Genomic DNA, 26,018 nt, shown 5'->3' with positions numbered 1-26,018 from the left:
AAATAAGTTTATTTATGTCAAGAAAAAATTGACCATTACTAATTTTTTTTTTTTTTTTTTTACGCGGAATTATTATAGGGAGAACCTGGAGAACCAGGTCCACCCGGGCCACCAGGACCTCAAGGTCCTGAAGGATTGCCAGGACATGACGGACGGCAAGGACTGCCTGGAGATCCAGGCGTGCCTGGAGAAAAGGGATCTCAGGGACCTCCAGGACCACAAGGCGTACAAGGAGAACCAGGACCAACAGGTGCCATTGTAAGTTGATTTGATAAGTTTTTAATTTTTCTGTTTTGAAAAATGAAAATCAACTCTTGCCGTATTATTATATTATTACGTTGAAAAAGATACAGCTGGTTTTTTTCCCCCATCAATATATTGATAAATTGAGGCATTAGAAGCCAACAGTTGAAGTGAATACCAATATATACTTATTAAAAATCTTTTATTTTAATGATTTATTTATTTTAATGTCAAAAAACTACCATTTTACTCAGCTTAGTTAAATATTTTTCTTATATTATGCTTTGAACGTTTGAAGAAACCATTTATTTTTTCTGGGTCTTGGGGATATTTTTTTCTTGTTCATTAAACATTTTTGAAAAGGGCTTTAAAATGGAGTCAATTCTTCACAAACATGGTTAAAGTCAGATTTTGGTTATGGAAGAAAACTACCAACTCAGTTCAGCTTCTTTTTCATTTCATCATAGCCAGTCTAGTTTAAATTCGTTTACTAAAAATGCAAAATGCAAAAACGAAGTAACCAAATTTTCAATATAATTATAAAATGATTTTCACAATTAGTAATCTAAAAACCAAATTTTAGGGTGAGAAAGGCGACAAAGGGGAACGAGGCTTGACAACCACGCTGAAAGGTGACCAGTTTCCCACAGGAATTATCGAAGGACCACCAGGACCTCCCGGACCGCCAGGTCAGTAGTGATCTTAAAAATTCAGCTCACCACTCCACACCCATGTAGAACATCAACTCTAGTGAAAACCTAAAAAAAAAACTTCTTTCTGAATCCTCTAAAAAACAAATAAGGAAGTGAATACAAACTGTTCTGATGCTACTTATACATGTTTTGGAATTTAGATTTACCTTCTTGATTTGATTTATTTATTTGTTTTGTTGGAGTACCTTCATTTATCTTTTTTTCTTTAAGTTTTCTTTATTTTATTTTTTCTTTACAAATCTTTCCATTAAAATCGGTAAAAAGTCCCGCAAAAAACAAATTTATATATCATAAACTGAAACCCCATGAGTGGAAAAATATCTTTTTCTAAGGTGGAAAAGGCGAAAAAGGTGATGTCGGGCCAACAGGACCTCCGGGTCAGCCTGGAGAGAAAGGTGCCAGAGGCAAACGTGGAAAAAGGGTAAGAAAAGCATGATTAGTGTTTCCAATAATTGTTTTTCATATATTTTTTTCAAGTTTTTCTTATAGTTTTCCTCTTTCTCTGACAATCTTATTACTATTATTATTATTATTTCTATACGTATATATCCTTTTTTTTTATCGTGGTTCTACATTGTCATGCATTTTTCTCCAGCATTTGAAATTAATTTATTTACTTATTTTGCATTAAAATAGCATGTATTTGTTTTGTTTTGTTTTTTTATTTTTATTTTTGAAAGCTTATAAATTTTCTTTTTGAAAAGCTGCCTGAGCAGTTAGCTGATTGTATTGCAATTAAGTTTATCAGCACATAATTTATTTTTATCCTTTAATTATTATTTCTACTTTCCTATTTTGTTTTTATATTTCATTTCCCTTTATCCTTAAATTTGTATTTAGATTTATTTTTTTATAAACCAGAAAAATTCATTTTAACATTTAATAGCAAACAAAAGCTTTACATGTAATGTGAGCTGTAAAATTATTTTTGTTGCTTTAATTAATAATAATTTTAATAAAACAGCTTATTTTAATTTATTAATAATTGTCATAAAAGCTCATATTATATTTTGCTTTTAATTAATATTTTTTATAAATGTGATTTTTAATATTGTATTATTTCTTTTTTTTTTAGTAGTAATTAATTTACTGTTGATTTTTATTTTTAATTTTTTTAATTAAATGTAAATTAACCTTGAAAGTAGTTATTGCCTGTATCTCTTGTAAAATAGTATCACATAACTGCTCTAGTTCAACTTTATTTTTTGCTGTTTAATGTTCGGCAAAAAATAAAATATAACTCTTTTGTTGTGGGGGATAAAGTTTGTTGGTGTCATTAAAATTAACGTGCAAAATTTGTCTTAATTTTTTTGTAACAAATAATTAAATCCCTCGGAATATTTAACTAATATTATAATATATATATTTTTTTTTATAATATTATTTGAATTGGGTCTCTTGTGTACATTAATGGTTCGCATATTTTTTAGAATTTTCATGGAATCTCGGTCTGAAGTTCGCATAATGTACTGTAAAGAATATATGAATGTACGTTATTAGAATATAATTTACCTACTTAATAGCTAATCTAGTCAAGCCGCGTCATCGGAAGATCTTAAATCTTCGAACACCGAACTATTTCGTATCCCTCGATATCCCACGGTATTTGGCCAATTTAATTACTATTATTAATTTTCATATTACTGTCTGGTCAAACAGGGATATACCTGGATAAATAATGAAAATATTAATAGTGGACATTTAAATAATTTACTGTGATTTACATGTAAGAATTGTATAAAAACTATAACCTACGTGTATTTTAAAAATTTAAACCGAAAGTTACCACATCTGTGTATTTAACAGATTCATTTCTTCTCAGCAGGACTTTTGTTTTGTTTTTTTGGGATCTTCGTTTCAACATTAAATTTCAATGATCTGAATTTCATTCTTCTTAATGTTTTTCATTAAGAACATTATTTGTATTAATTAATTATGTGTACAAAAAATTCGTATCTCATAGGTTAAGAAAAAATAAGAATGTAGATACTTTCTTATTGATCACTTCTTTGATTGATTTAAGGGAAATGATTTTTTCCTTACAAGACAGATCGGTTGAACAAATAAGATTGGTAACCTCTAAAGTCTTATGCTGGCATTCAAAGTTAAAACCACAGTTCAATGAATTTTGCTGAGTTTATGACGTTCATCTATCTCTGCATCTTAATCAATTTAGAAACAAAGAAATTAGAGCAGTTTTGTGATTAGTAGTATATTGTTATATTTCTTTATTTAATTGTGCTTTATTAACAAAAAAAAACAAAAACAAAAAAGAAAAATGGTAGTATATAAATAAAAGTATAATAATGCAAAAAATAAGAGACCAGAGCACTCATCAACCTGCAAGGTGTGGAAAAAGTTATAACAGTAGAACATTAATTTGATCAAGAAGCTGACAAAGGTAAGAGAGATAGTTATCTCTTTGTTTTCATTTGACTGTCATCTCATCACCTTCACCAATTTTGTTCTCGTTCGATCAACTTTATTCTTTTTCTCTTTATTTATGAAAACAAAAGAAAAACTTTTTTCGAGTTTCTTCGTAAATAGAGTGAAAAAAAACCTTCCTTTAACCTCTTTATCCTTCTTTGGTAACACAAAGGTGATTTGGGAGGCATTTCTTTTACGTTTGATTGTGTTTACAGCCTTAATTTTTTTTAAGTTGTTTTCATATTTAGCATATCTATTTTATTTTTATTTTTATTTTTTTTAATTATCTTTTTATTTGTTGAGTACGTATATGTTTTGAGACAGAAAATATTGTACATGAGAGGACTTTACACAGGGTATAGCTGGGGCTGTGAACGCTAGGGGATTGCCAGGATTTCCTGGGCAGAAAGGTGAGCCTGGCCAAGCAGGTGATAAAGGGGACAGAGGATATGTGGGGCTCCCAGGTAGGGAAATTCCACTTCAAATAAAAACCAACCTGCTCTATATTATTATAGTTCATTATTATTATTGTTTTTGTTTACACTTGCTACACCTGTTCACATGAATAAATTTATTTAATTTTTAAGTAATCCGAACATTTGTATATCACTTCCAAATGATTCATAAGAGACAAAAACTGGTCTCAACTATAAAGTAATGTTCATGTTCTTCTTTTTTTATTTTTACGGCTTTTAAAAGAAACTCTGACTCTGTTCTAAATGTAGGTTTCAAAACCATTTTAACATAATTTAGTTATGATAGATTTAGATCTTAGAAACTATAAATTCGTTCTTCACTACGAATTATTTAACAATGTCCAGTTTATGATGTGAGGTCTTCGTGGAACGAGGATAATGTGGTTAATTTTTTTATCCAGCATTTAATCCTTCTACATTTATTAGTGGCGTTTCTCTCACAAAATCTTTAGGATGGAAGAAAAGCACTTTATTTCTTTGCAACACCAAAAGATTTCTAAAAATAATAATTATTATTATGTGAAGCAATTTTTATCTTTGAACGAATATCTTTACTGTGTGTTAAAATTTGTTAAAATTAATAAAACTGTTTTGTTTTTCCTGGAAAAATGAATAACACAGAACTAAAGTCTAAAAATATGTATATACAAATTTCAGTTGTTCGATTAAAAAAACTGGATATTATAAAAAGCCTCTTTGGCTTCTCTTGACGTCAAGATAATGGATAAAAAATAATAGTGGTTCAAAAGGAGCTTTGAGAACTACTCTGAAAATTTTCAGATATTTACAAAACGCCTTATTCTTCCCGAAAATGGATGTTGTTATCTGCTACGAGTGAGTAGAAACCAATAGACCACTGAGAATACTCCAAGCATCAAAAACTTCAGATAGTAAGTATTTTTTTCGGTCCTGACAATGGGTGATCTTGTTCGAGTTGAGTGAGTTCCTCATAATGGATCACTAATTTCATCTGGGATAAAAATTAAAGGCGTAAAATCTAAAATTGTTTACGTCAGGTTTGATTCAAACTGAATTAAAGTAGTCCGTGCAAAGCTAGTAGAAATAGCAAAAATTGCAGGTTTAGATTCTTCTTTTTTCTCTTTTTGAACTTTTTAATATTTAGAACGGAGTTAAGAGTTCATTAAAGTAAGCTAAAAGTAAAACGAAACCACAGTTGTTATTCCAAAATTTTAATGAGGCGTAAATAGCTGGATAAATAATAAAAAAGTTACAGCTTTTTGTATTTTAAGTAGTTAACACATTTGTGAAAAAAAAAATTAATATCCAATTTGAAATCTTCAATTTTAAAATTTTAATTAAAAAAAAAGAGTGTTTGTTGAATAATTAGAAATATATAATTCATTAAATAGATATAATTTGTAAAATATATAAGAAAACTAATTGCCCAGGTAATAAAGGTGAGATGGGTCCTCAAGGACCTCCTGGAGAACCAGGACTTCATGGAGAACCTGGATTACAAGGACCACCTGGACTTCCTGTAAGTATCCTGTAATTTGGGTAGTTTATTTATGCAACTTTTAATGGCATATTTACGTTTTTATTTTTATACTAAAACAAAAATTATATATCAGAGAAACTTACAGTTTTTGATGGTAACTATTTTTCAAATTGGAAAAGCAAAATATGGAAATACAAACTTATTTTTATCAAAATTTGAAGCTGGTCTTATTTGAAATTTATTATATTTTTATAAAATGAATTGACTAACTAGTAGCGAAAAAAACGAAACGTTATATCAGCTTCGCTTATTGCAGAAATGTACTGCATTTTTAATTATTAAAACCTTTAAATATCTTGAAATCTTGGATATTACGGACTTCGTTAAACGTAAGTTTTACCAATTTGTTAAGGGTATGTACGGTCCTAAAGGAGAAAAAGGTGATTACGGAGATATAGGACCTCCTGGCTTGATGGGCCCTCCAGGGCTTCCTGGGCCCCCTGTAAGTATTTTTTGTTTTTTTATGAACCTCAGTCCTAATTACCTATCTCTCAGATTGTTTTTGATTACAAATGTTCTTCCCATTATTTACAGGGATATCCGGGCCAAAAAGGTGAAAAAGGTGATAAGGGCGAATCGGTAATTTGACAATCCATACTAATTATTACTTATATAATTTTATTTCATTTTCAATATATTTTTAATTTGATTACGTTTTCCATTTTTATATGTGGGGCTGACAGAAGTATAAGAAACTGAGGAGGCGACAGGTGAGATAATTTTTATTTAAAAATCTATTTATCTAATATATTTAATAATTAGTAGGTCAGGATGTTCCTTAGGGAGGTTTTAGGCGTTGAACCTTGTTGCGATACTCTCTAAATAGAGGGCGACATCCCTCCAGTTTGGTCTGATTTGATTTAAGAGTAGTAAAGTAATGCCTACTTTTTCTAGCACATTGACTTAACTGTAAATTTCTCAAATTAACTATTCAATAAAATCCAAGGCCCAGACCGGGAATCGAACCCAGTATCAGTATCTTAGCCTTGCGCACCTCGCCTCCAATCGAACGGCTACCATGGCGCCTTAATGCTAGTTGAGAACTTTTTTGTAGACTTAGAGTTATTGAGGGCTACCTGAATGAATAGAACTTGAAAGGACGAGTTTTTCCTCTACAAAGAGCCGAACTTTAAATCCTTTTTACAATGTCAAGAAATACGTGTTAGACCGCTTTTTATTCTGTCATACTAATCTGTCTGGCTATTCGTACACAAGTCCCTTGTGTTTACTAAGTATGCATTGGTTCTTCAAGATGTCTAGCATCGTCGTAATGGTTCTCCGGCTTTGTTAGAGTAATGACGTAGTAAACTAACACGAGTGGCTGCCAATAACGGAACCTGCCACTGGTAATGGAACGCGTGCAACTGTCCTTGGGTTACAGCTACAATAACTACGACTATTTGTGCCTCATCGCATTGTTGGTACACTACTGCGGCAGTTTCCTTTGCTATGGCTCTAGTTACTTTGAAGTCACTTCATTCTGAAAGCCTGGGCACCAAGATAATGCGTGTCGTGACGAATTAGAAGGTCCATCCAGGCCGTGCCTTGAAGTAAAATACTTAATACACGATAACCAATAAAGCTCTCTGGATAACTGAGAAAGTCATTGATTCTTTTACTTGTCAGATGTACAACTCTTAAAGCAGCTCTGTCTAAAAGAGTTAGTCCAGTTTTCCTAGGTTTACCAAGATGTCTTCCTCTGAATAGCCCACACTCTGGCGTTATATTTATTTTTAATATTTGAAAAGTTCATATTTTAATGAGTATGTGATAGTTTTATTTAAATTTATTACAGGGTGACGGTACATTTGATTCAAATGGAAGCGGTGGGGACACAGTAAGTAGTTGTAAAATTACGTGGAAGTAAGTATTCTTTCAGCATAGTTGAACGAGATGAATAATAAAGATTACGCCATTTTTCAGCGATATGTACAGGTAGTTGGACCCCCTGGGCCGCCGGGTCCTGCAGGTGTACCAGGACTTCAAGGACCACCTGGTATTAAAGGTGACCGAGGCATGGACGGAGCCAAAGGAGAACAAGTAAAAAATTATTACTTTTTACATTAATTGTTAAAGTGGTCAATCTCAATACCATCGCAGCTTGAATTAAATTGAATTGATATTAGCCATTCAATAAGACTGTAAGTCATTTTTCTCTGCACAAACTGAATAAGAAATTCATATAAAGATTGTAATTAGTCTAGAACATCAAGGGTCATTTCTTTACTCTCTGTTCCAAATAACTTAGCTGTATAATTATAATTAAGTACCGCTATTAAAGTAAGCCCCTTGTGAATTACGAATCATTAAAGTTGTAAGCAAAAGAATTAAAACAAAATAAAACAAACTCCTGTTTGTGAAATAATATAAAAAATTCTTGCTGTTAATCAAAAGTAAAAGAAGTAAAATCTAATTAGAGGTAAATGTCTCAATAGTAGTTGATTATTTTTCCTTATTTATTTGAACAACCTGTAACCATCAGTACAAATAAACAATAAAATTCCTCATCAAAATGAAATTATAAAATGAACATATCCAAAATTAAATAACATTACAAGTTGTTTTTAAATCAGAAACAGTTTTTGGTACATAATATGACATATCTTTCCTTCAGTAAGCAACCTTAGCAAATGGCAATCGATTCCTTTCACTAGAATTGATTCTGTGGCCTATTTACTAATAATAAATGATCTAATATTTGTTATAATAATATACATAGTATTATTTACTCTGTGTAAATCTTGATTACATAATACAGATTCCAGACTATTGTCTTATTTTTCTAGTAAAAGTGAGCGAATGATTTTACATAGAACAGAATATAAATAGTGATTTCTAGTTTTCTTGAGGTCACATATGGTATACATCTCTAAACACACAATATAAAAGAGAATATAGCATTGTTAAAGTAGTGTCTTAGTACCATTTTTAAAAGACAATCTAATTTTACAAACAATTCTTTGATTGGTGTTGTTAAAATTCAGTACCTTTAGGTATTGCTCTCTGGTACCAAACCGATTCACTGATCTGTTTAGTTTATTGCACCTGGCATTATAAACACAATCGAATCAATAAATAAGTAATGATTGGCATACATTTTTTTAAACTTGGCAGAGATTTTCTAATAATCCCTGCAGTTCATATCAATTCAATTTCAGTATCTAAATTTTTTTTCAATTTTACTGTATTACAATTCTTTTTACTGTAACCAATTAATTTAATTAGTATTTTATAAATGATATTTTTAATTTCAGGGTGAAAAAGGTTCTAAAGGAGATCCTGGGCCAATGGGCTTGCCAGTAAGTTTCTAACCCACTTTCATGTTTTGTTCAATTCATATCTTTAGATGTTTAAAATGTATCTACTTTTTAGGTATATTTATTTCTTAACAGATTACAATTTTTATTTTTTGAGAATCCTAATAAATTCACTGAATTTGACAGTCAAAAATCCTAATTATTCTTCCAAAAATGAGTGTTTTAGCATCCAGTTAGTGTACTGATTTTGAGCTTCATTCTATTTATTGCCGAAAGCTTGGAAATAATGATTCGAACAGCTTATTTTTCTTTTACCCCGTTTATATTATATCAAATATAATTCATGCTTGAATTATGCTAATATATAGATAACATTATTTTCCGCAGACTTGAATGAAATCTCCGTGAACTCTTTGCTAATTTGCTCAAGAAGTTTGCTTTAGTTTGTGTGATTATGTATTTGTTCTCTTCGGTTCCTGAAGATCTAGATTGAATTCTATTAGTGCTATTTAAGAAAATTCGTGATTTGTTTTCGAAAAACTGTACTCTGCGGCAGATAATATCGCTGATATTATTCAGCACTGCGCAGATACCCGCATTCTGTACACTCTAATAACTTATTCTTTTCTCTTTTACTGCATACTACTAGATGTTATTATAATGTTATTTGACTCTTGTGTTGTCTTTTCATTTTATAATTTTCCAGGGCCCGATGGGTTTAAGAGGAGAATCAGGTGTGCCTGGTGTTGTGGGCAAACCGGGACTAATGGTAAGGCCTGTCTACTCATAGAAACAAATCCAAACAAAATAAAAAAGTTGATTTTTAATAATTAAAAAACAAAAACAAACAAAGCCAACAATTAATTAAAAACCTGCAATTTTCATTACAATTTTTAACTAACCGACTAACTAAATTTAATTTTTATTCGTTCCCCCCCCCCCTAATATGTTTTTCAAAATTCAAGCAGTTTCCATCCCTGATTCTAACTCCTTTTTCCTTAATTTTAACTTATTTTGAATTTATTATCTTCTAGTTCAACTAACATTTACCACTTTATATAAATATTATAAATATAAATAAGATATAAATATTCCCTTTTGTACATATAGCTGCTAGATAGGGCTATTTTTTAAAAATGAATAAAGAATATAAATAAAAATTATATATAAATATATACATATAACATACTCGCAAAAATGAAAACAAAAATAAATAAAGCTAAAAAAAGTAAAAAAAAAAAAAAAAAAATGGTATGCAGTAAGTCCTGCCATATTTTCTAGTAAGTACCATGGTTCCATGTTGCATTCATTCTCTCGACATTTTATCACGTCCTATAAATATTAAAGGTGCCCGTTGAATACTGAAGAAATCTTAGGGTTTTCATCCATTCTAACATGCATGTTTTGTTATCCGGACCGGTTTTCTGATTTTCGTTTTTTTTTTTTTTTTCGAATTTTTGTGTTGAGAATTTCACATCTACTTCAATCCGTTTCTGTTTAGAAATGGTATTGTTTGATAGAATAAGTCAGAATGTGAAACGTCAAAGTATGATATTGCGCATAAAGTTGTTTCGAATTTGTCCATTTTTCACATACTGTTATTAATATTTTCAGAAAATTTTACAGATCATTTTGTTTATCTTATTTTATGATTTACTCAATCAAGATGTTCTTGGAATTATTTTGTTTTTCATATTGAAGTGTTCACGGAGTGGGGTTTATTGTTTTTTTAAGTAACTTTAGATTTAAATTCCCCTTTCTTATTCGTGAGATGGATTTAGATAGATGGATGGATTAGATGGATTTAGTAAGGCCAATACTCCTTTTTCAAATCGAGGAATTATTTTTCTACGTTAAAATATCAATTATCACCTTTCTATAAACATTTTTCTTTAGAATGTCGCCACAATACTGTGACAAGAGAGAAAGGGGAATGGCGGGATTTAGTTTGTAAGCTATGCAGTCCACTAGTGAATCCCAATATTGTTTTGCAGTAGCTATGGCGATTAATAGATTAGAAAAGTACCATTTTACAGCACTTTAAGAACTTTAAGAATTTTAAGCGTGATAAAATGTCTTGATCAACATACCATTGGAACTTAAATCAAGTTTTTTTAAATTTTTTAAATAATATATATTGTACATTTTTTTCTATTATGTATTTCTATGAACAGGATTTGTGAATATATATAAAGTTTTTTTTATATAGTAATTAAGAGATTTAATTTTGTTTTTATAAGTGTATGATAGCATTTTTTATTTTATTTTTTTTAAATAAAAATTAAGAAAAACACTTAAGTGGTTGAATTTACAAATGGACTAACAACAGATGGTGCATTGTGTATGCGAATTTTAATAATTATATTAACTTTATAATGAAGTACTTTATTTATAATATAATTAAAATTATTCATTTAAAATAAAAAATAAAAAAAAAAGAATAATCAAATAATGAAAAACTTTTCTTTTTGAATGGTATTACTGGAGGAAAGATTAATTTCCGTAAAAAGACTGAAATTAGAAGAAAAAAAATTCATAATTCTTTAAATGAAGAAAACGTTTTGTAAATCCTCTTATTTATTTGTTATTATTTTCTTATAAAACTAAAAAAATTTTGATTTTCTCTGTTTTACTTTTATTACATTGTTACTTTGTAGTATTTTTCAACAATTACGAAGTTTGATCAAAAAAGATATAGAGGGAGAGCGTGATTTAAATGCTATGTAGCGGATTAACATCGCGTACAATTTCTATTTCCCGCTTTATTTTTATCAATTTTCAAATATTCAATATCAAATCTTCTTATTGATTTTTCACAAGTTTAACACAAACGGTATAAAGTTTTAATACAAACTTTTTAAGTGAAAAGTTCTGTTAAAATTTAGCAGATGAATGGAGGAGCCATATATTATTATTTGGGAATTTAATTTGCTAGGATCCAGAATCCCTTCTTTTCCTGACTTATTGCAATATTTTTTGAAATGTTGAAGTGATTGTAAACAGTAGTTTGACATCAATATTGGATGCAAATGCGCATTTAATGTGCAATCAAAAAATACATTCTTGTCTCTAGTTTTTCTCCGTTTGATGATACGGTAAAAAATAAATAAATGACTAAAAAAATTTGTTTTTTTTACTCCTAATATATTAATATATGTTTAGGTATTGTTTTGTGACTTTCATTAAAGAAAATTAGAAATTAACTTCAAATTTTGATTCACTGTAACTGAAGTAATCGAATTTATTGTAAAGTATAGGCATGTTTATTTACTCTTGTTTCACTATTTTTGTACCCAAGAGATTATGTGTGTTTATGGCAATAAATATGTTTATTCAATGTTTTCTGTAATTCCCAATTTTGTAAAAAACTGAATTAGTTTTAAAAAGGAGCATTTCAACCCGAAATATTTTGCAATATTACCAACATCTAGTGAAGCGTTATATATGTTATTTATTATTTTTTCAAAGCACGTTAACATCTAAGGCGGCCGGAGCTTTTTTAGTAGACTCCCGACCTCTGAACAGTGTTCTCTTGTACAGACATCACTGTCTATGCTTCACGATTGGAGGAAAGACGTTTTTATTGAGTATGACTATATCTCCATAGAACGATCTCAATTTTTTACTTTATTTTAAACAATCATACTTCAACAAAAATACTAAACATTTTATTTAGCGCTAAATTCCTAGTGAATTTCGGTTATGCAGTCTGCAAAGCGCCATCCCCTATATTCAACTTTTTTTCTTTTTTTGATCAAATTTCGTGAATAAATTTGTAAAAATATTATTTACAAAAGTTGGGAATAGTTATTGAAAAATTCCATAGATTTTAGAGAACCTTTTTATTTCTTCATGAAAAAAAATAATAAATCCTAAAAATACATTAGAAATTTTAAAAAAGTAAAATAGGTAATTAATCTACAATTAAATATATAAATATGTACATTTTAACATTTAACATCGTAAGTAATCTACCTCTTTGATTTTTATTTTTTAAAGTAAATGTAATGAAAATGAAAGAAATAATTTGATCTCCGAAGAAAGGTAAACAAAATAGAGATATAATTAAAATGTAGGTGTTTACACAAAAAAAAAGATGAAAGAATCATTGTTTTCAATTCCATTCAATTGTTAGTCCTATTACTTTTAATCATTTTGTCTGTGTCTCGTAAGAATCCATCCATCTTGTAAAATGTTTTCTTATTTATTATTATTTTAATATGTAAATAGTTTATATATAATTATTGTATTTAGAAAATTAATAGTTGTATTTTATAAATGGAACAAAGTTTCTATTTTGTTATTTCATTTTTTTAATAACTTTTACTATTTCTTATTACTAGTTTTAATTATTTCTGATGTGCATAAAAAAGAATACCAATTTTTATATTTGAAAGATTTGTCTGAGATTTCAGAGTGGCTTAAATTAAGTTGAAAACTGTCAGAACTGAGAACTGAAATATTGTCATTAAACTAAATCGTTTCAATCTAAAAATAATTATTAAATGCAGATTTTTCTTTTTTTTATATATAGGTTTTTAATATATATCAACGATATAGGAAAGTTTTTGAATAAAAATCATTCGGTCTAAATTCTCTGAAAAGCTAGAAACTTTACTGAACAATAACTTGTTATTCCTTTTGTAGTAACTAACAGTTAAAGTTCTTTTCCTCTGATAGAAATTAATTTTCATAATTTCAGTTGAGCAATTTAATTTAAATGAATAATTTAGTTGAATTCATTGCTGGTTGCTTTAAAAAGCTGTCCCGCATACTCATCTTCTGCCATTTTTCATTATCTGTTTATAACAATCTGGAATTCAACAATTTAGTTGAATTTCTTCCGAGTCAATTCACGCAATGCCCCACTTGTAGTAAATCCTGCCCTGACCGACGAAACTCTCAAATGGAGACGATTCTTTATTATAGCTGATTAAACTCGACTTGAATTTTTCAACTCTTTATGTCCACCCCTTTTTTTGAAGACATTACAGATTTTTCAAAAAATTAAAAAGAGATTAACCTTTACACTCTTTGTATGGACTAAGATTGTAATTCCATAAGTCAGCGTGATCATATCGTTTAGTTATATCATTGATTGTAGTAGAATGTAAAATTTGTGTATTACGAAAAATAATTCCAAATTGTTTTTAGATCCAGATTGATTGATTCACTTATCAAAAAGAATCAAATATAATTTGCACAATTTTACCAGAAAATAATCATTAAGATACAGTTCAATAACCTACCTCTGATTATGACTATTCAGATGCGCTGAATATTCTGCTTAATATTTCACGCTGCTTGTTTGTAACAATTTGGTGGATGCAGAATGAGGGAATAGTAACATTTTAATTTTTACCTACTGAAATGTTTTCTATACTTTCACCTAAAACCATTCACTAACTGGTCCAGAATCACAGAATCATGATCAGATTTGTTCCTAATTCACGGGTTTTCATAATTTGTATAGTGAGCAGCGCAGTCTTCTGATAAACATTGAAGTTTTGTTTTAGCTTCAATACTAGAAACTAATCAGCGGTCGATTTTCAATAGAGGGAAAGTGCTCTTAAAATAAGCATGCTCCTTGATTTCCCTATCTCTTCCGTCCCCATAAAGCCGATGTTGTCATCTTAACTAAGCGTTGAATGAGCTGAAATGGTGCAGCTAGTTGGAAATGATCTGTCACGACACCTAATGTTCGTTAGTTGGACGTAAAGTCCTCCTGAAAAAAATGGCATTACTTTTAGATGGAAATGATGAGCGGAATTGATGTTTAAAAGGCAATTCGAGGAAATCTTACTTTTTACGAGTTACAGGCTCTACCGGAAGGTTGGAGTAAACAATGAGGAATAGATGCGACCCGAATAATTCCAGATATTGATTCCACACAACAATTTTTCGACTCTAAAGTTGACGGCAGATCTTTAAAATATATTTCTCAGAGAAGCAGGATTTGGGTTTCATAATTATGTTTTCATAAAACTAAAATGTCTTGAGGCATAGTTAAAATTGGAGATATTAATTTTTTAATTAGAAATACCTTTATCCCATCTTTTTTTCTTTTTCTCTTAATATTAAAGTGTGACTTAGTCTTTAAAAATAGTTTAAAACTCTCTTTTTTCCTTAATTTTTGTTAATATTTCTTTTTCATTAATAAGTTACCGGGAAATCGTTTTTTTTTAATTTAATTCTTCTTATTTACTTTTATAATTATCTGCGTGTGTAATCTGTGTGGTTTATTTATGGAAATATTGGTTAATGAAAAAATTAAAACAAAAAACAGAAGAAAAAGAACAATAAAAATGAATTAAAAAAAAATATTCATAAAACCTTTTGTTTATTTTGGACACTGAAAAGAAATGTTTAAAGATGACTTAAATAATCCCATAAACATTTAAATAAATTAAAATTTTTTTAAATGATTTATTAGTTATATTTATTGTGCTGCCCAAAATTAAGTTAAATTCGGGCTGGTCAAATTATATTCAAAAAATCCAAAGAATTGGGCAGAGTCCTAAATCTAAACCAGTACAGAAATATTGTGTACTCTGCCCACATTTGTATTTACTGGAAAAATTGTAAAGAAATAAACTAACAGAAAGAATTATGTATATTATAGTATTATTATTATTTAATAATAATTCCATTGAAAGCAAAAAAAATGTATTTGTAATATAATAAATAATTTGGTACTAATACTGCCGTTTAATGATAATTGAAGTTTATATATATACACAAATACAAAAATATATATATAAATATGTTTAAAAAACAACTCTTATGTATGTGGATGGTATTTAAATGTGAACAATAAAAAGTTTAGTTATTATTGTCCAGAAAAGATAACAATTTTTTTTTTTCTCAATTTCTTTTCATTTATTTATTGATTTACATTTTGCAGTATAATTTTATTTTTATCACCTTGATTCCTTTTTTTTTAAAAAAAAAAAAAAAGAAAAGTATTTTAATTAGCTAAATAACTAACCATTTTGTAAGTTTTTTTTTTTAATAAATGCTACTTCGTACTTAATTTACCAGCATCGCACATCAAATCGAAAATTTCCTTACAAAAAAGTACTTATCTTAAAAGGTATTCATTATTGTTATTATTATTAGTACCTGAATTTAAATCACGCTTGCATGTCTGTTTTTGCTTCTTTTATTTATTTATCTATTTATATTTAAATTTTCAGAGAGCATGGCTGTTCCAAAATAAAAACAAAAAAAATCTCATACGACTAATAAACAATAATTAAAAAATATTTTTAGTTTTTCTTGTTCTTTTCCTTTATATAAAAAAGCACATTTCCCAAATCATTTTAATTTCTTCAAATAAAAGCTCTCTTTTTTTGTGCTGATGCATGGTTTTTGAACGAATTTTATTTATTTTAATCCTTAATCTAGTTTTTATTTATTGGTAAGCATATGTATACTCTTTTTATTTATTTATTTTATTAAGAAAATTTCTTTTCGTCCGTAATTTTGGCTAAAATTAGTTGTAGGAGTAAAGTGGCATTTTTCCATACTTGAAGTTGATTAAAGTTGCCTTGACTAGAAATGGTGAACAGTTGTAAAACATTTTACTCATTCGTTTAAACTTCTTTTTTTTTTGCGTCAGTTATAGCAATGGAGTAAAAGTAAAATAAAATAACACGAGTTTTTTTTAACTTAAAAAAGTTTTCTTAAAAATGTTGAAGTGTATATACAACAGACTGAATGGGAGACTAGTTTTTGATAGAAGACCATTTTACATAAATTTAAACGTTCCTCTGTAACTATGAAACTTTCATTTTCAAGAAATTACGAACTAAAACAAAAAATATTTCTAAATACCTAAACCAACCTTTGGTTAATGACATAATCTTACTATCTGTTCTTACGCACTGGTGAAAAATTAGTGTTTATTGGAGATAAAACGTGAAATAAATATTCAAGTACATTTAATTACTTAATTTTAATATTTTTTTATTGAAATATGGTAATTGCGAGTTGCAAAACATTTTACTTGTAAAACCTTAGGCATTGAACAAGATTTTTTATTATTTTTTTTCGTGAAATTTATTATTTTAAATTATCTATTATTTTCTGTCTTTTATATTAAGTTAACTCTCATTTCTTTATTAATTCAAGAACAAAATTTTAGATTATCAATTTTGGCATGATTTATTTTCAATTTTTAAGAAATAAATTTATAATTATAGAAATAACATAATTTGTTTCATTTTCCAGGGTCCCCCTGGACTTGACGGCATGAAAGTAAGTTTGTTTACATCATGTGGAACATTATTTTTGGTTATGTTGCAGTTAATTCAATTTATTTATCGGTTTTTAGCTTTTGATTCTGCGAGGTATAAGCTTAGCTTCTTTTTTTTTATAGCAGTTGTTTTAATAACGTTGTGATTCAGTTTTGCAACCAGAATTCAAACTTGGTCAATTGAATTTTTCTTTTGTAACTATCTGAGAAGTTACCATTCCTTGTTTATTTTGTGTACATTCAAAAAATATTAAAGAAGTCGTCCGGAAAAGGCTTACCGTAAGAAATCTAATTGTACACTTGAAATAGAAACTTATCCAATTAATAAATTAAAGTTCTTACATATTTTCCCTCGAGCGGAGCCTTCTAGAGCAACAAAGGATAATTTACTCTATTCGCTTAAGGCTTATTTCTTAATCTCAAGTGTAGATTTTATCCTACCTGGCAAAACAATTCATTGCTAGGGAGATTCCTTAGAGAACCATCAGTAATGTACCTATCGACCAATCTTTCCACAGACCCTAAAAAGAGATGTGTAATAGTGGCAGGTCTGTATGCCTTAAGAGACTGAATAGTCCATTCCTTCCCAATTTGGGAATGAAGACCATCCACTTTTCTCTTTCTCTTTAATGTTGGGTCTAAGTTGATTATCAATCAATCTTTAAAGATACTGAATAAACCAATTGTCAGTAAATTCTTGCCATTTTGAAGGATCATGCGTTAAACACTATTTCTCATAATTTAAATGGTGAGAAACTTTGTCTGTCCAAACTATTTTTGCCAGGGTAACCATATTAATCACAGAGAAGTAACAGTAAGTAAAGAAGGAAGAAATATTTTTTATAACCCTGAAGGAATATGAATCTAAACATTCTATAGCGGATATTGGAGTTAGAAACTTTAATTTTTTATAAAAAGGAATTACCTTTTTTTAAAAAAGTGTTAACACAAAACAGTAGGTGACAGTAGAAAAAATAAATAATTAAAAATGACTATTGCGAGTTCTTTCTGCTGAAATTTCCTCTGCTTGTCAAATTACTGCAACATTTCCAAATATTTTGAGTATGGTTTCTATTTAATCACTAATTATAACATGTTCGAACGCTACCCAATAATGCTTTCTTATTTTAGGGTGGTCAAGGTGAACCAGGGGCTAAAGGAGAACGCGGTGATCCAGGCCTACCTGTATGTGTCCAACTGCTATCTGTGTCTTTTGATAACTTACTTTTTATACAGCTTAATTAGAATGCTTAATTAAAATTTTAAAAATTGTTCCTCTAATTAATCAAATTAATATTCTATACTAATCAATAGCTTTGTTTAATGCCAAACCTTTCTCTCTTTTTTATAGGGTACTGATGGAATCCCAGGCTCCGAGGTAGAACCTTCTAACATCATTAACAATTCAATCAGTAATATTTATTGTCCTTACTAAAATTTTATTAACGTATTGTTTTTTTATGTTGATACTGTTAACAAAAAGTTCATAGAATTCCTTTTTCAATCCCCGAATTATAAGCTATCCCACTTGCATGATACTTATATATTTCTATTTCAAAATAATAATAATGGAAGCTTCAAAAATGCTGTATGGATCAATTTTGTTTTCAATCTTGTTTTCTTCTTCTTCTTTTTTTAGTCCCTTTTTGAATTTTGCTTTGTTGGTGTCTGTATATAAATAAAGGAAAAATGCGATTCATTTTTGTTAATGCACACTGGCATGTATTCATTCACATAAGGCTTCTTTTACAGGGACCTAAAGGGGATAGGGGTCAGAAAGGTGAACCAGTAAGTAATTTTGTTATCTTATAACTTCTCTTAATTTTAAAAATAATTTTCTCACAAGGTTGTGGCAATTTCAATTTTTAGAAGTCCAATGTCAATCTTGTTTGGAGATTTTTAACTTTTTTTGAAACGCGTTATCTGAGCTTCTAACACACTCATTTAAACATTCATTATTCTGTAACGGATGGAATTAAATTTTAAGAGTAATTATGTCATCTTTAAGCCCAATTTTTAAATTTACACCACTGTTTTCTTGCAGGAAGGTTGTCTGATGAGTGTGACATAAACAGTATTCTCTAACCGTGGCGGTAACAATACTTACATTTCATTACAAATAAACTTCGATTGCTACGAGAGAAATGAAGCAAGATTCTTCATGAACATGATGTTTTAAAATTGCGATTATTACTAATTATACGGGCATTAACGTTGTAAAAATTAAACTTAGGATTGAAGATCGACGAGAAATCGGTCAAATAAAAAACAAACTCGTCTTTTTGCCAACGTTTCGACAAATATATTGCCTTCTTCAGCGCGTGGCTATGCGGGTTGGTTGAGTTTCAGAAACTCCAGTTACTTTCAGTTTCTGTTCAATTTCAACCAACCCGCATAGCCACGCCCTGAAAAAGACAATATTTTTGTCGAAATGTTGGCAAAAAGACGAGTTTGTTTTTTATTTGACCGATTCCTCGTCAATCTTGAATCCTTAGTTTAACAATTTACGGTCACGAAACCTGTATATTCATCGTTGTTCCTGTTCATTCATATACTTTCATGTTATAGAAAGTGGCAGAATTTGCAATAAAAATGGTCTAGGTTGATAAACGTTACAATTGTCAAACGTAATTGAATAACAATCGAGTAGCTTAACCTCTTAAAGTTTTTGAACAGCTAATAACTGATAATGTCATCAAAGTGTCAGGGAACCTCAGGCTTCATCTAGGTGATACTTTAAAATATGCTTACATTTCAATAATACCAAGTCGTACCGAGTTCCAGTAAGCTCACAATTTTTATTGCCTAATCTTTTTATTTAGATTCATACAGAACATTATATGAATTTTAATATCATCTTTCTCTGTAGCTAGTAATGATGCTATAATAAAATCTATTTTTATATTGCAGGGCCCGATAGGTAAACGAGGAAGGAAAGGTGACAGAGGAGATAAAGGTGACCAAGGTGTTCCAGGACTGGACGCTCCCTGCCCGATAGGTCCGGACGGGTTACCGCTGCCCGGATGTGGATGGAGGCCGCCTAAGGTAGATTTACTGAGTTTTTCACACTGTAAATTTGTTGTAAATATCAGTATTGAAGTTTACTAAATAATGACACATGTATACATATTTAAATCATATTAGCTCACAAAATCTAACAATAAAAGTGATGCTTCTTATTAACTGAGCACAATTTTAATTTTTTTTTTGTTTCTTCAAATCTGGATAGTTAACTTTTTGTCTTAAAATTATGTGGTTGTTTCCTTGTAGCGTTAAAGTTTCACAGTATTCTTCAAATGATGCGTACTTAAAAGCAAATGAATTGTACGATAAGTGTACTGCTTTTTAGAAAAATCTTCACTGTCTAAAAGAGCTCTCTGTTATGTTCCTCATTTGCAAATTGTCATTGGCTATTTACTAAACAAGAAAAGTCACTGAAGAGATGCATTTGAGATGAATCCATAAAACTCAAAAAGTAAAACTTTGTAGAAAAAGTTTTTATTTGAAAGGATTGACCTGAACACTCATAAAAATGTGGAATAATAAAAAAAAAACATATTTCCAACCATTATTAAGAAATTGGGATATCTGAAAATAACTTTCGCTGAAAGTCTTTGCTTAGAGTAGGTTCTTAAAAGAAGTCTTTATTTGGAAACTTGTTTATCAAACGGCATGGCTCGTTAAAATGATACATGATATCAGTTGCAAAAGTAGGCTCTTAACAGCTGAAATACTACTGGAATTTGCTGTATCAGTTTTAATCAAGTTAGAAGAACTGTCTCCGAAGAAGTGGTGGTTTGCTGCAATCATTATTTTAGTAACCAAATTGATTTAAAATACTCTGGCGATCAAACAATCCATCTGCATTCGATTTGACCTTGAGTATTATTCTAGTGTTATTCATAGATCCTTGATTGGTAGATGAACTCCTCTACCTACATTTTTATAGGAAGTTTCGGCCTAATAAGGCCATCCGCAGCATACTTTGGCCTGTATATAGTATAATATTAATTCTCTCCTCTGGTTTTTGCCTGTTTGGTTATTGGTAGTGAACAATTTTAAACACCTCTTCTTTTTCTTCATAATTATTAAATTATTGTTTTAATTCTCAAAAACACAGTGTAGTAACTTTAAAGCAGTAAGGTTATGATTATAAAAGAAAAGGTAAATGAGAGAAGAGGTTTTTACCAAAGATTTAAACCAATAACCAAATAGGTAAACATCAAAAGAATCTATTGAAGCTTTTTTTATATTCATATAAAAAAAATCATAATAAAAAGAAATCCATCTGGAATAATCTGTTTTTTGGCAGCACACCATAGTTTACCTTATTAGTAGGTTCAATCTGATCATGTTTTAATATTTTTCACAGACTTTCAACTCTAAGTGTACACACATGTACTCTGTGAATTATGAATTAAATATGGCTATCAAATGTTCTCATTCTTATTTGTTATCATTTTCTTGTTAAAAATATTTCTTTATTATTATAAAACTTAACAAAATATTTAAAATAAATAGTAACATCACAAAATATTTAGAAAATTTAGGAGACTAGTCCATAATGGTTAACAAGAGTAATTTTATGTTTTGCTTGTTTTGTGTTGGTGACTAACAACTTTGCTTATTTTGTGTTCTTTTGCGATAATTGCATGATTTAGGAATTACTGGAAGTGCATACCACACCGTCGACTCCTGCACCACCACCGGATGATCCAATCGACGAAGGTGATTATGATGATGGCGGAGATGAAGACTATGAGGAATACGCTGATCCACAGAATAATGGATACCGCAGGAAATAATCTCATTGAGGTGTACAATTTGTACAGTTTGTTTATGCTTAACTACAAGCTTGAATTTGAATTATTTTCTAATTATATTTATTGGCCTAACATTTGTTTATAAATTCTGTAGAATAGTACTCAGGTAGCCAGTGGTGTTACATTTTAATTAAGTAAAGGCATATCTGAGGTCATTAGAGTCGCAATGTGAAATTCAAATATTAATTTAATTTGTTAAAACAGAAAGTAAGATAGTGCAGTGGCTTGTGTTAGAATCCTTGTGGGTGGAAGTCAAGATTCTCTGCACAAAACTAACGCTATTCTATCTCTGAGGATGCTTGAAAAGACGAGACCGGTCAAAATATTTTAGAACGAAGCATTTTATTTACATATTCGATAAATTTTATTCTATTTCTTTTCTAGTGTTTCATGTTGGTTCAACCTTAACTTCGTTGCCAAAAATGCATTGACGGACAGAGTCATTGTTTGCATAAATAACTTCCTTACTTTTCCTAATTGTTATATAAACATGAGTATAATTGGTATACTAACCCCAAACTCAGCGGAATGTCGGCTAGAAGACTTACTTTCATGTCAATCCTAGTAAAACAATTTAATTTATAAAAAGACACCCTTGTGTATTAAAACATTACCTAAGCATTCTTTATTAATTTGAATTTAATTTGTTCAGTTCCAGAAATTCTCTGTGGAGCATAACTGAATGGCGGACAACAAAAATTCTTACAAAATAGATTAAAAAAAATTAAATTATTTTCGACAAGTTTCAATGGACAGAAATTTATGTGAAAGTGTTGTGTTTCATTTTGCCATTGAAAATCTTATTTTGATATCTTGTTATTTAAAAATAACATTCCCGTAAATTATGCGGTGTACCATAAAAGTTAACAAAAAAAAGGTGCCATTTTGTGGGACATTGTTTAATTTTGTTTTTTTAAAAAAAGTATCAACTGTATGTCTTTATTGAAACCAAAAATTACTATTATTTTTTTCTTAGTTTTTAAGTGAATGATATTTTTTTTTTTAATTTAGTTTTTTTGAGTTTTTATCTTTCAGAATTGTGAAAAAAGTAATAAATAATTCGGTGAAGCTTTAAGTAATTGTATTCTATTGTTTGAAACAAAGAAAATAATTTGAATATTGAATATAAATATAACAAAAAAGCAAAATAATTGAATATAAAGCAATGAATATTTTTAATAACAAAGAATAATTAACCATGATATTAAGAAATCGATATTAAGTCTGACGGATTATGAATGTTTTGTGTATGCTCGTGAAGGTTTTTTTAAAAAATTATGTTAATAATTATTTAATTTATAAAAAAGTATTGTAAAAAAAAATTAAAATAATTTTTTATATACTTTATAATATTATGTAAATAATAATAATAGTAGTACCATTTTCAATTTAGCAATAAGTTTTTATAAATATGTAAACTGTACCAAAATTTATATATTCATAAGAAATAAGATTATTAATAAATTAGTGCTTTGTAAAGAGTAAATTGAAAATAAATTACCTTAACTGTTGAGGATTATCTCCATTAAATTCAACTTCACTCTCTTATTAAAGCCTCTTCAATGTTTATTCTTAATTTTCCTATTTTCATTTGCTGCTTTGATTTCAAAAATTACTAATCACCGAGCTTGGTATTAAATAATGTACATTTTCCTTTTCCAGCTCTTTCTCTTTTATTTTATTATTTTAATTTATGGAGCGTATACATCTAAGTTGTATATTCATACCCTAAAATTAAAAAAACACCGAGGCAAAAAAAAATTGTGAAGTTAAAGTTAAAAATTTATTTATTAATGAAGTTAAACCTCAACAGTCAAACCGATTCAACTTAACTTTTATTTTACAAATCTCTGATTTAATTATTTATTATATTTCAATATATAAACATGGAATTATAGAATGTAACATTTTGTTTATCATTATTACCAATTTTCGGAATTATTTTAAACTAGTTGCATAATACAAATTTGTTTACCTGTAAATATTTAAAATTTCTAATTTTAATTAAGAGATCAACTTTGTAATTTTTCTTTGATCAAAATTTTTTTTTTTAAATCTTTTGTCAAGAAACTCCTCAAATGTCTATAGTGTGGTGATCAGATTTGCTTAATGTTACCTATTGTGGCTAATTTCTGTGTCTGTAGTCAGCCTATAAAAAATGAAAAGGTTTGCCTCCATCTCGCAATGGTTATTTATGATAGTGATAATTGGAATGATAAAGTCAATACTATTTGCATATGTTGTTTTCAGAAGCACTTTTTAGCTCTTCTTAGTCATTCTAACTACTGAACATAGCATGCCCTCATGGACTTTTCTTCATTTAAGGGCTCAAGTCATTGGCATCGACAACGTACAACCCAATTGTTGGAATATAAGTTTGGTTGCATTACTAATTAATGCTTATTGGTGTAAGTACCTAACATTTTCAAGATGACAAAACAAAAGGTGGAGGGAATATTAATAAAAAAAAGAGTAATTTAAGCAACCGCGGGTAGCAGCTAAAGGTCTGTAGAAAAATAAAGTCAGATAATGTAAATTATTTTAAGCCAAGACTTAATTTTATCATCTCCTTAAAAATGCGCTAGATGTGCTCATAAATCCTAATCCCACATTTTCTTCAGATTAATATAATTCCGTAAATCTAAAACTGAATAATAAATAATATTTAATTTCGTTAAATATTCTAAATTATATCCTAAATTATAAAACCTAGTATACTATTCTAAATTATATCAAATCTTCTTTAGATTTAGTTAAAATGCTTTTATTAGCATTTGTAGATCTTTTCAAAAATGCTTAGTGTACATATTAGTGTTGATGTCTAAATGTGCAAAATGTTACGAAAATTTACACGATTCAAAATACAATAGATGTTCAGTAACAGGCAAAGTAAATTATTCTCCTAAAATGAAATGTTGAAAGCTACCTTTAGTGTTTACACTGTTCTTTTTTTTAAAATAGTTATGTACTTCAAAATTATACCACTGATTTCATGATCACATTTAATTCATACTACCTTTTACCTAGTCTGCAAACATTCCTAATGGGTTGTAGGTGATGGCTTAAGAATGGTACAGAAAGAATTCTAAATAATCAAAACTACCATAAGTGGCAAATTTATTTATACGGAATATTAATTTATTTGTGTTGACATTTTGGATTTCATAAACACTTGTTAAATTGAACTAATTGATTAAACAATAAATTGTTCCTCTTTACATTGTAATAAATGTAAAAGTTAATCTTGTTAAAATTAGTTGTAGAAAAATAGTTTTATTTTGAAAAAGTTCGATAGATTTTATTTTGAATACTAATGCAAGTGCTATTATCTCAGAGTGCAAAGAAATTATCTACACAGGATAATTTCTATTGTTGAATCAAGGGATGAAATTGTAGCAAAGCTATTCAGAGAATAAAAGAAACGATTTAACTGAATTAGATAATTTAATACTCACAAGCTTTTTCAAAAGAAAAAGTATGTATCCTATTTAAAAATAATTTTAAATGTTTACTAGTTTTCCTTTCTTATTAGAACAAATTAGGTTACAATTTCTACAGATTTTGAAGTCAAAAGTATTGTTAAAGTAATAGTCCATGAATTATCTACACAATAAGAGCCTATCAAAAAGCAAATACCATCGAAATTCATAATTAATTGATAAATATGTAATAAGCAACCGTAGTTACTTGTAAAAACGTTGACGTTGATTACAAAGTTCTTGTAAGAATTTTTTCTTTTTAAATAATAGTATCAAATTAGATGTAAAAGTTTTTAGATAAAATAATCAATCCTAGTAATGAAACGCTAGATTTAATAAACTATAAACTAATGTTTATAATAAGAAAGAATTTTCCTCTTTCTTTAATTAAATAAATTTATATATTATATAGGTATACCTTATTTTGCACAAGGTACAAAAAGAAAACGTAAGAATTTATACGCAAATTTTTATGTTGTTTTTATGTGAAATAAAAATATTTTTTATGGAAATGTAATTTGTGTGTTTCATGTTTCATTGTTTTGAAATTGAAAGGATTTTGAGGTTAGAACACATTTTTCAAACTGAGTTGAGTTGCTTCAATTTTGTTATTTACTAAAAAAAAAAAAAACAACAACAAAAAACGACGTGTTGAGTGAGTCAGTTAGCAACCGGAGTCTTCTCAATGCACTTCTCACTTGGGGCAGTGCACTCTCGTCTCAGACATACTATCCATTACTAGCTACATCACTCCATCTCAGGGCATCCACGTTCGAAACCAATGTACTGCTAACCAGTTAATTTCTTTTCATAAATAAACATCG

General features: G+C 28.8%; 1 protein-coding gene across 17 annotated transcripts in view; it reads left to right on the top strand.

The window, feature by feature from the left end:
• Positions 1-24,991, top strand: part of LOC141458826 (uncharacterized) — a 559,501-nt gene extending 534,510 nt beyond the window's left edge. For 9 of the 17 annotated variants that reach the window (XM_074137348.1, XM_074137347.1, XM_074137342.1 and 6 more), the window contains 19 exons: positions 79-258; positions 827-932; positions 1,289-1,377; positions 3,739-3,847; positions 5,269-5,357; positions 5,731-5,820; positions 5,913-5,957; positions 6,062-6,088; positions 7,174-7,215; positions 7,302-7,418; positions 8,633-8,677; positions 9,342-9,404; positions 16,868-16,894; positions 18,024-18,077; positions 18,244-18,270; positions 18,645-18,680; positions 19,803-19,937; positions 21,554-21,707; positions 22,368-24,991. In XM_074137348.1, the coding sequence (XP_073993449.1) occupies positions 79-258; positions 827-932; positions 1,289-1,377; positions 3,739-3,847; positions 5,269-5,357; positions 5,731-5,820; positions 5,913-5,957; positions 6,062-6,088; positions 7,174-7,215; positions 7,302-7,418; positions 8,633-8,677; positions 9,342-9,404; positions 16,868-16,894; positions 18,024-18,077; positions 18,244-18,270; positions 18,645-18,680; positions 19,803-19,937; positions 21,554-21,697 (1,425 nt within the window). In that variant the 3' untranslated portion in view covers positions 21,698-21,707; positions 22,368-24,991. Of the gene's footprint in view, positions 1-78; positions 259-826; positions 933-1,288; positions 1,378-3,738; positions 3,848-5,268; positions 5,358-5,730; positions 5,821-5,912; positions 5,958-6,061; positions 6,089-7,173; positions 7,216-7,301; positions 7,419-8,632; positions 8,678-9,341; positions 9,405-16,867; positions 16,895-18,023; positions 18,078-18,243; positions 18,305-18,644; positions 18,681-19,802; positions 19,938-21,553; positions 21,708-22,367 lie in introns of those variants that run through there. The other 8 variants (XM_074137353.1, XM_074137351.1, XM_074137349.1 and 5 more) reach the window with 6 other exon arrangements.
• Positions 24,992-26,018: the final 1,027 nt, after the last annotated feature.

This window comes from Rhodnius prolixus, unplaced genomic scaffold (assembly GCF_049639745.1).
Source record: "Rhodnius prolixus isolate KJV_2025 unplaced genomic scaffold, Rpr scaffold_5, whole genome shotgun sequence".
In the NCBI taxonomy this organism is placed as follows: domain Eukaryota; kingdom Metazoa; phylum Arthropoda; class Insecta; order Hemiptera; family Reduviidae; genus Rhodnius; species Rhodnius prolixus.
The sequence above is the reverse complement of the archived record's forward strand: the minus strand, read 5'-3'. Positions and strand labels throughout refer to the sequence as shown.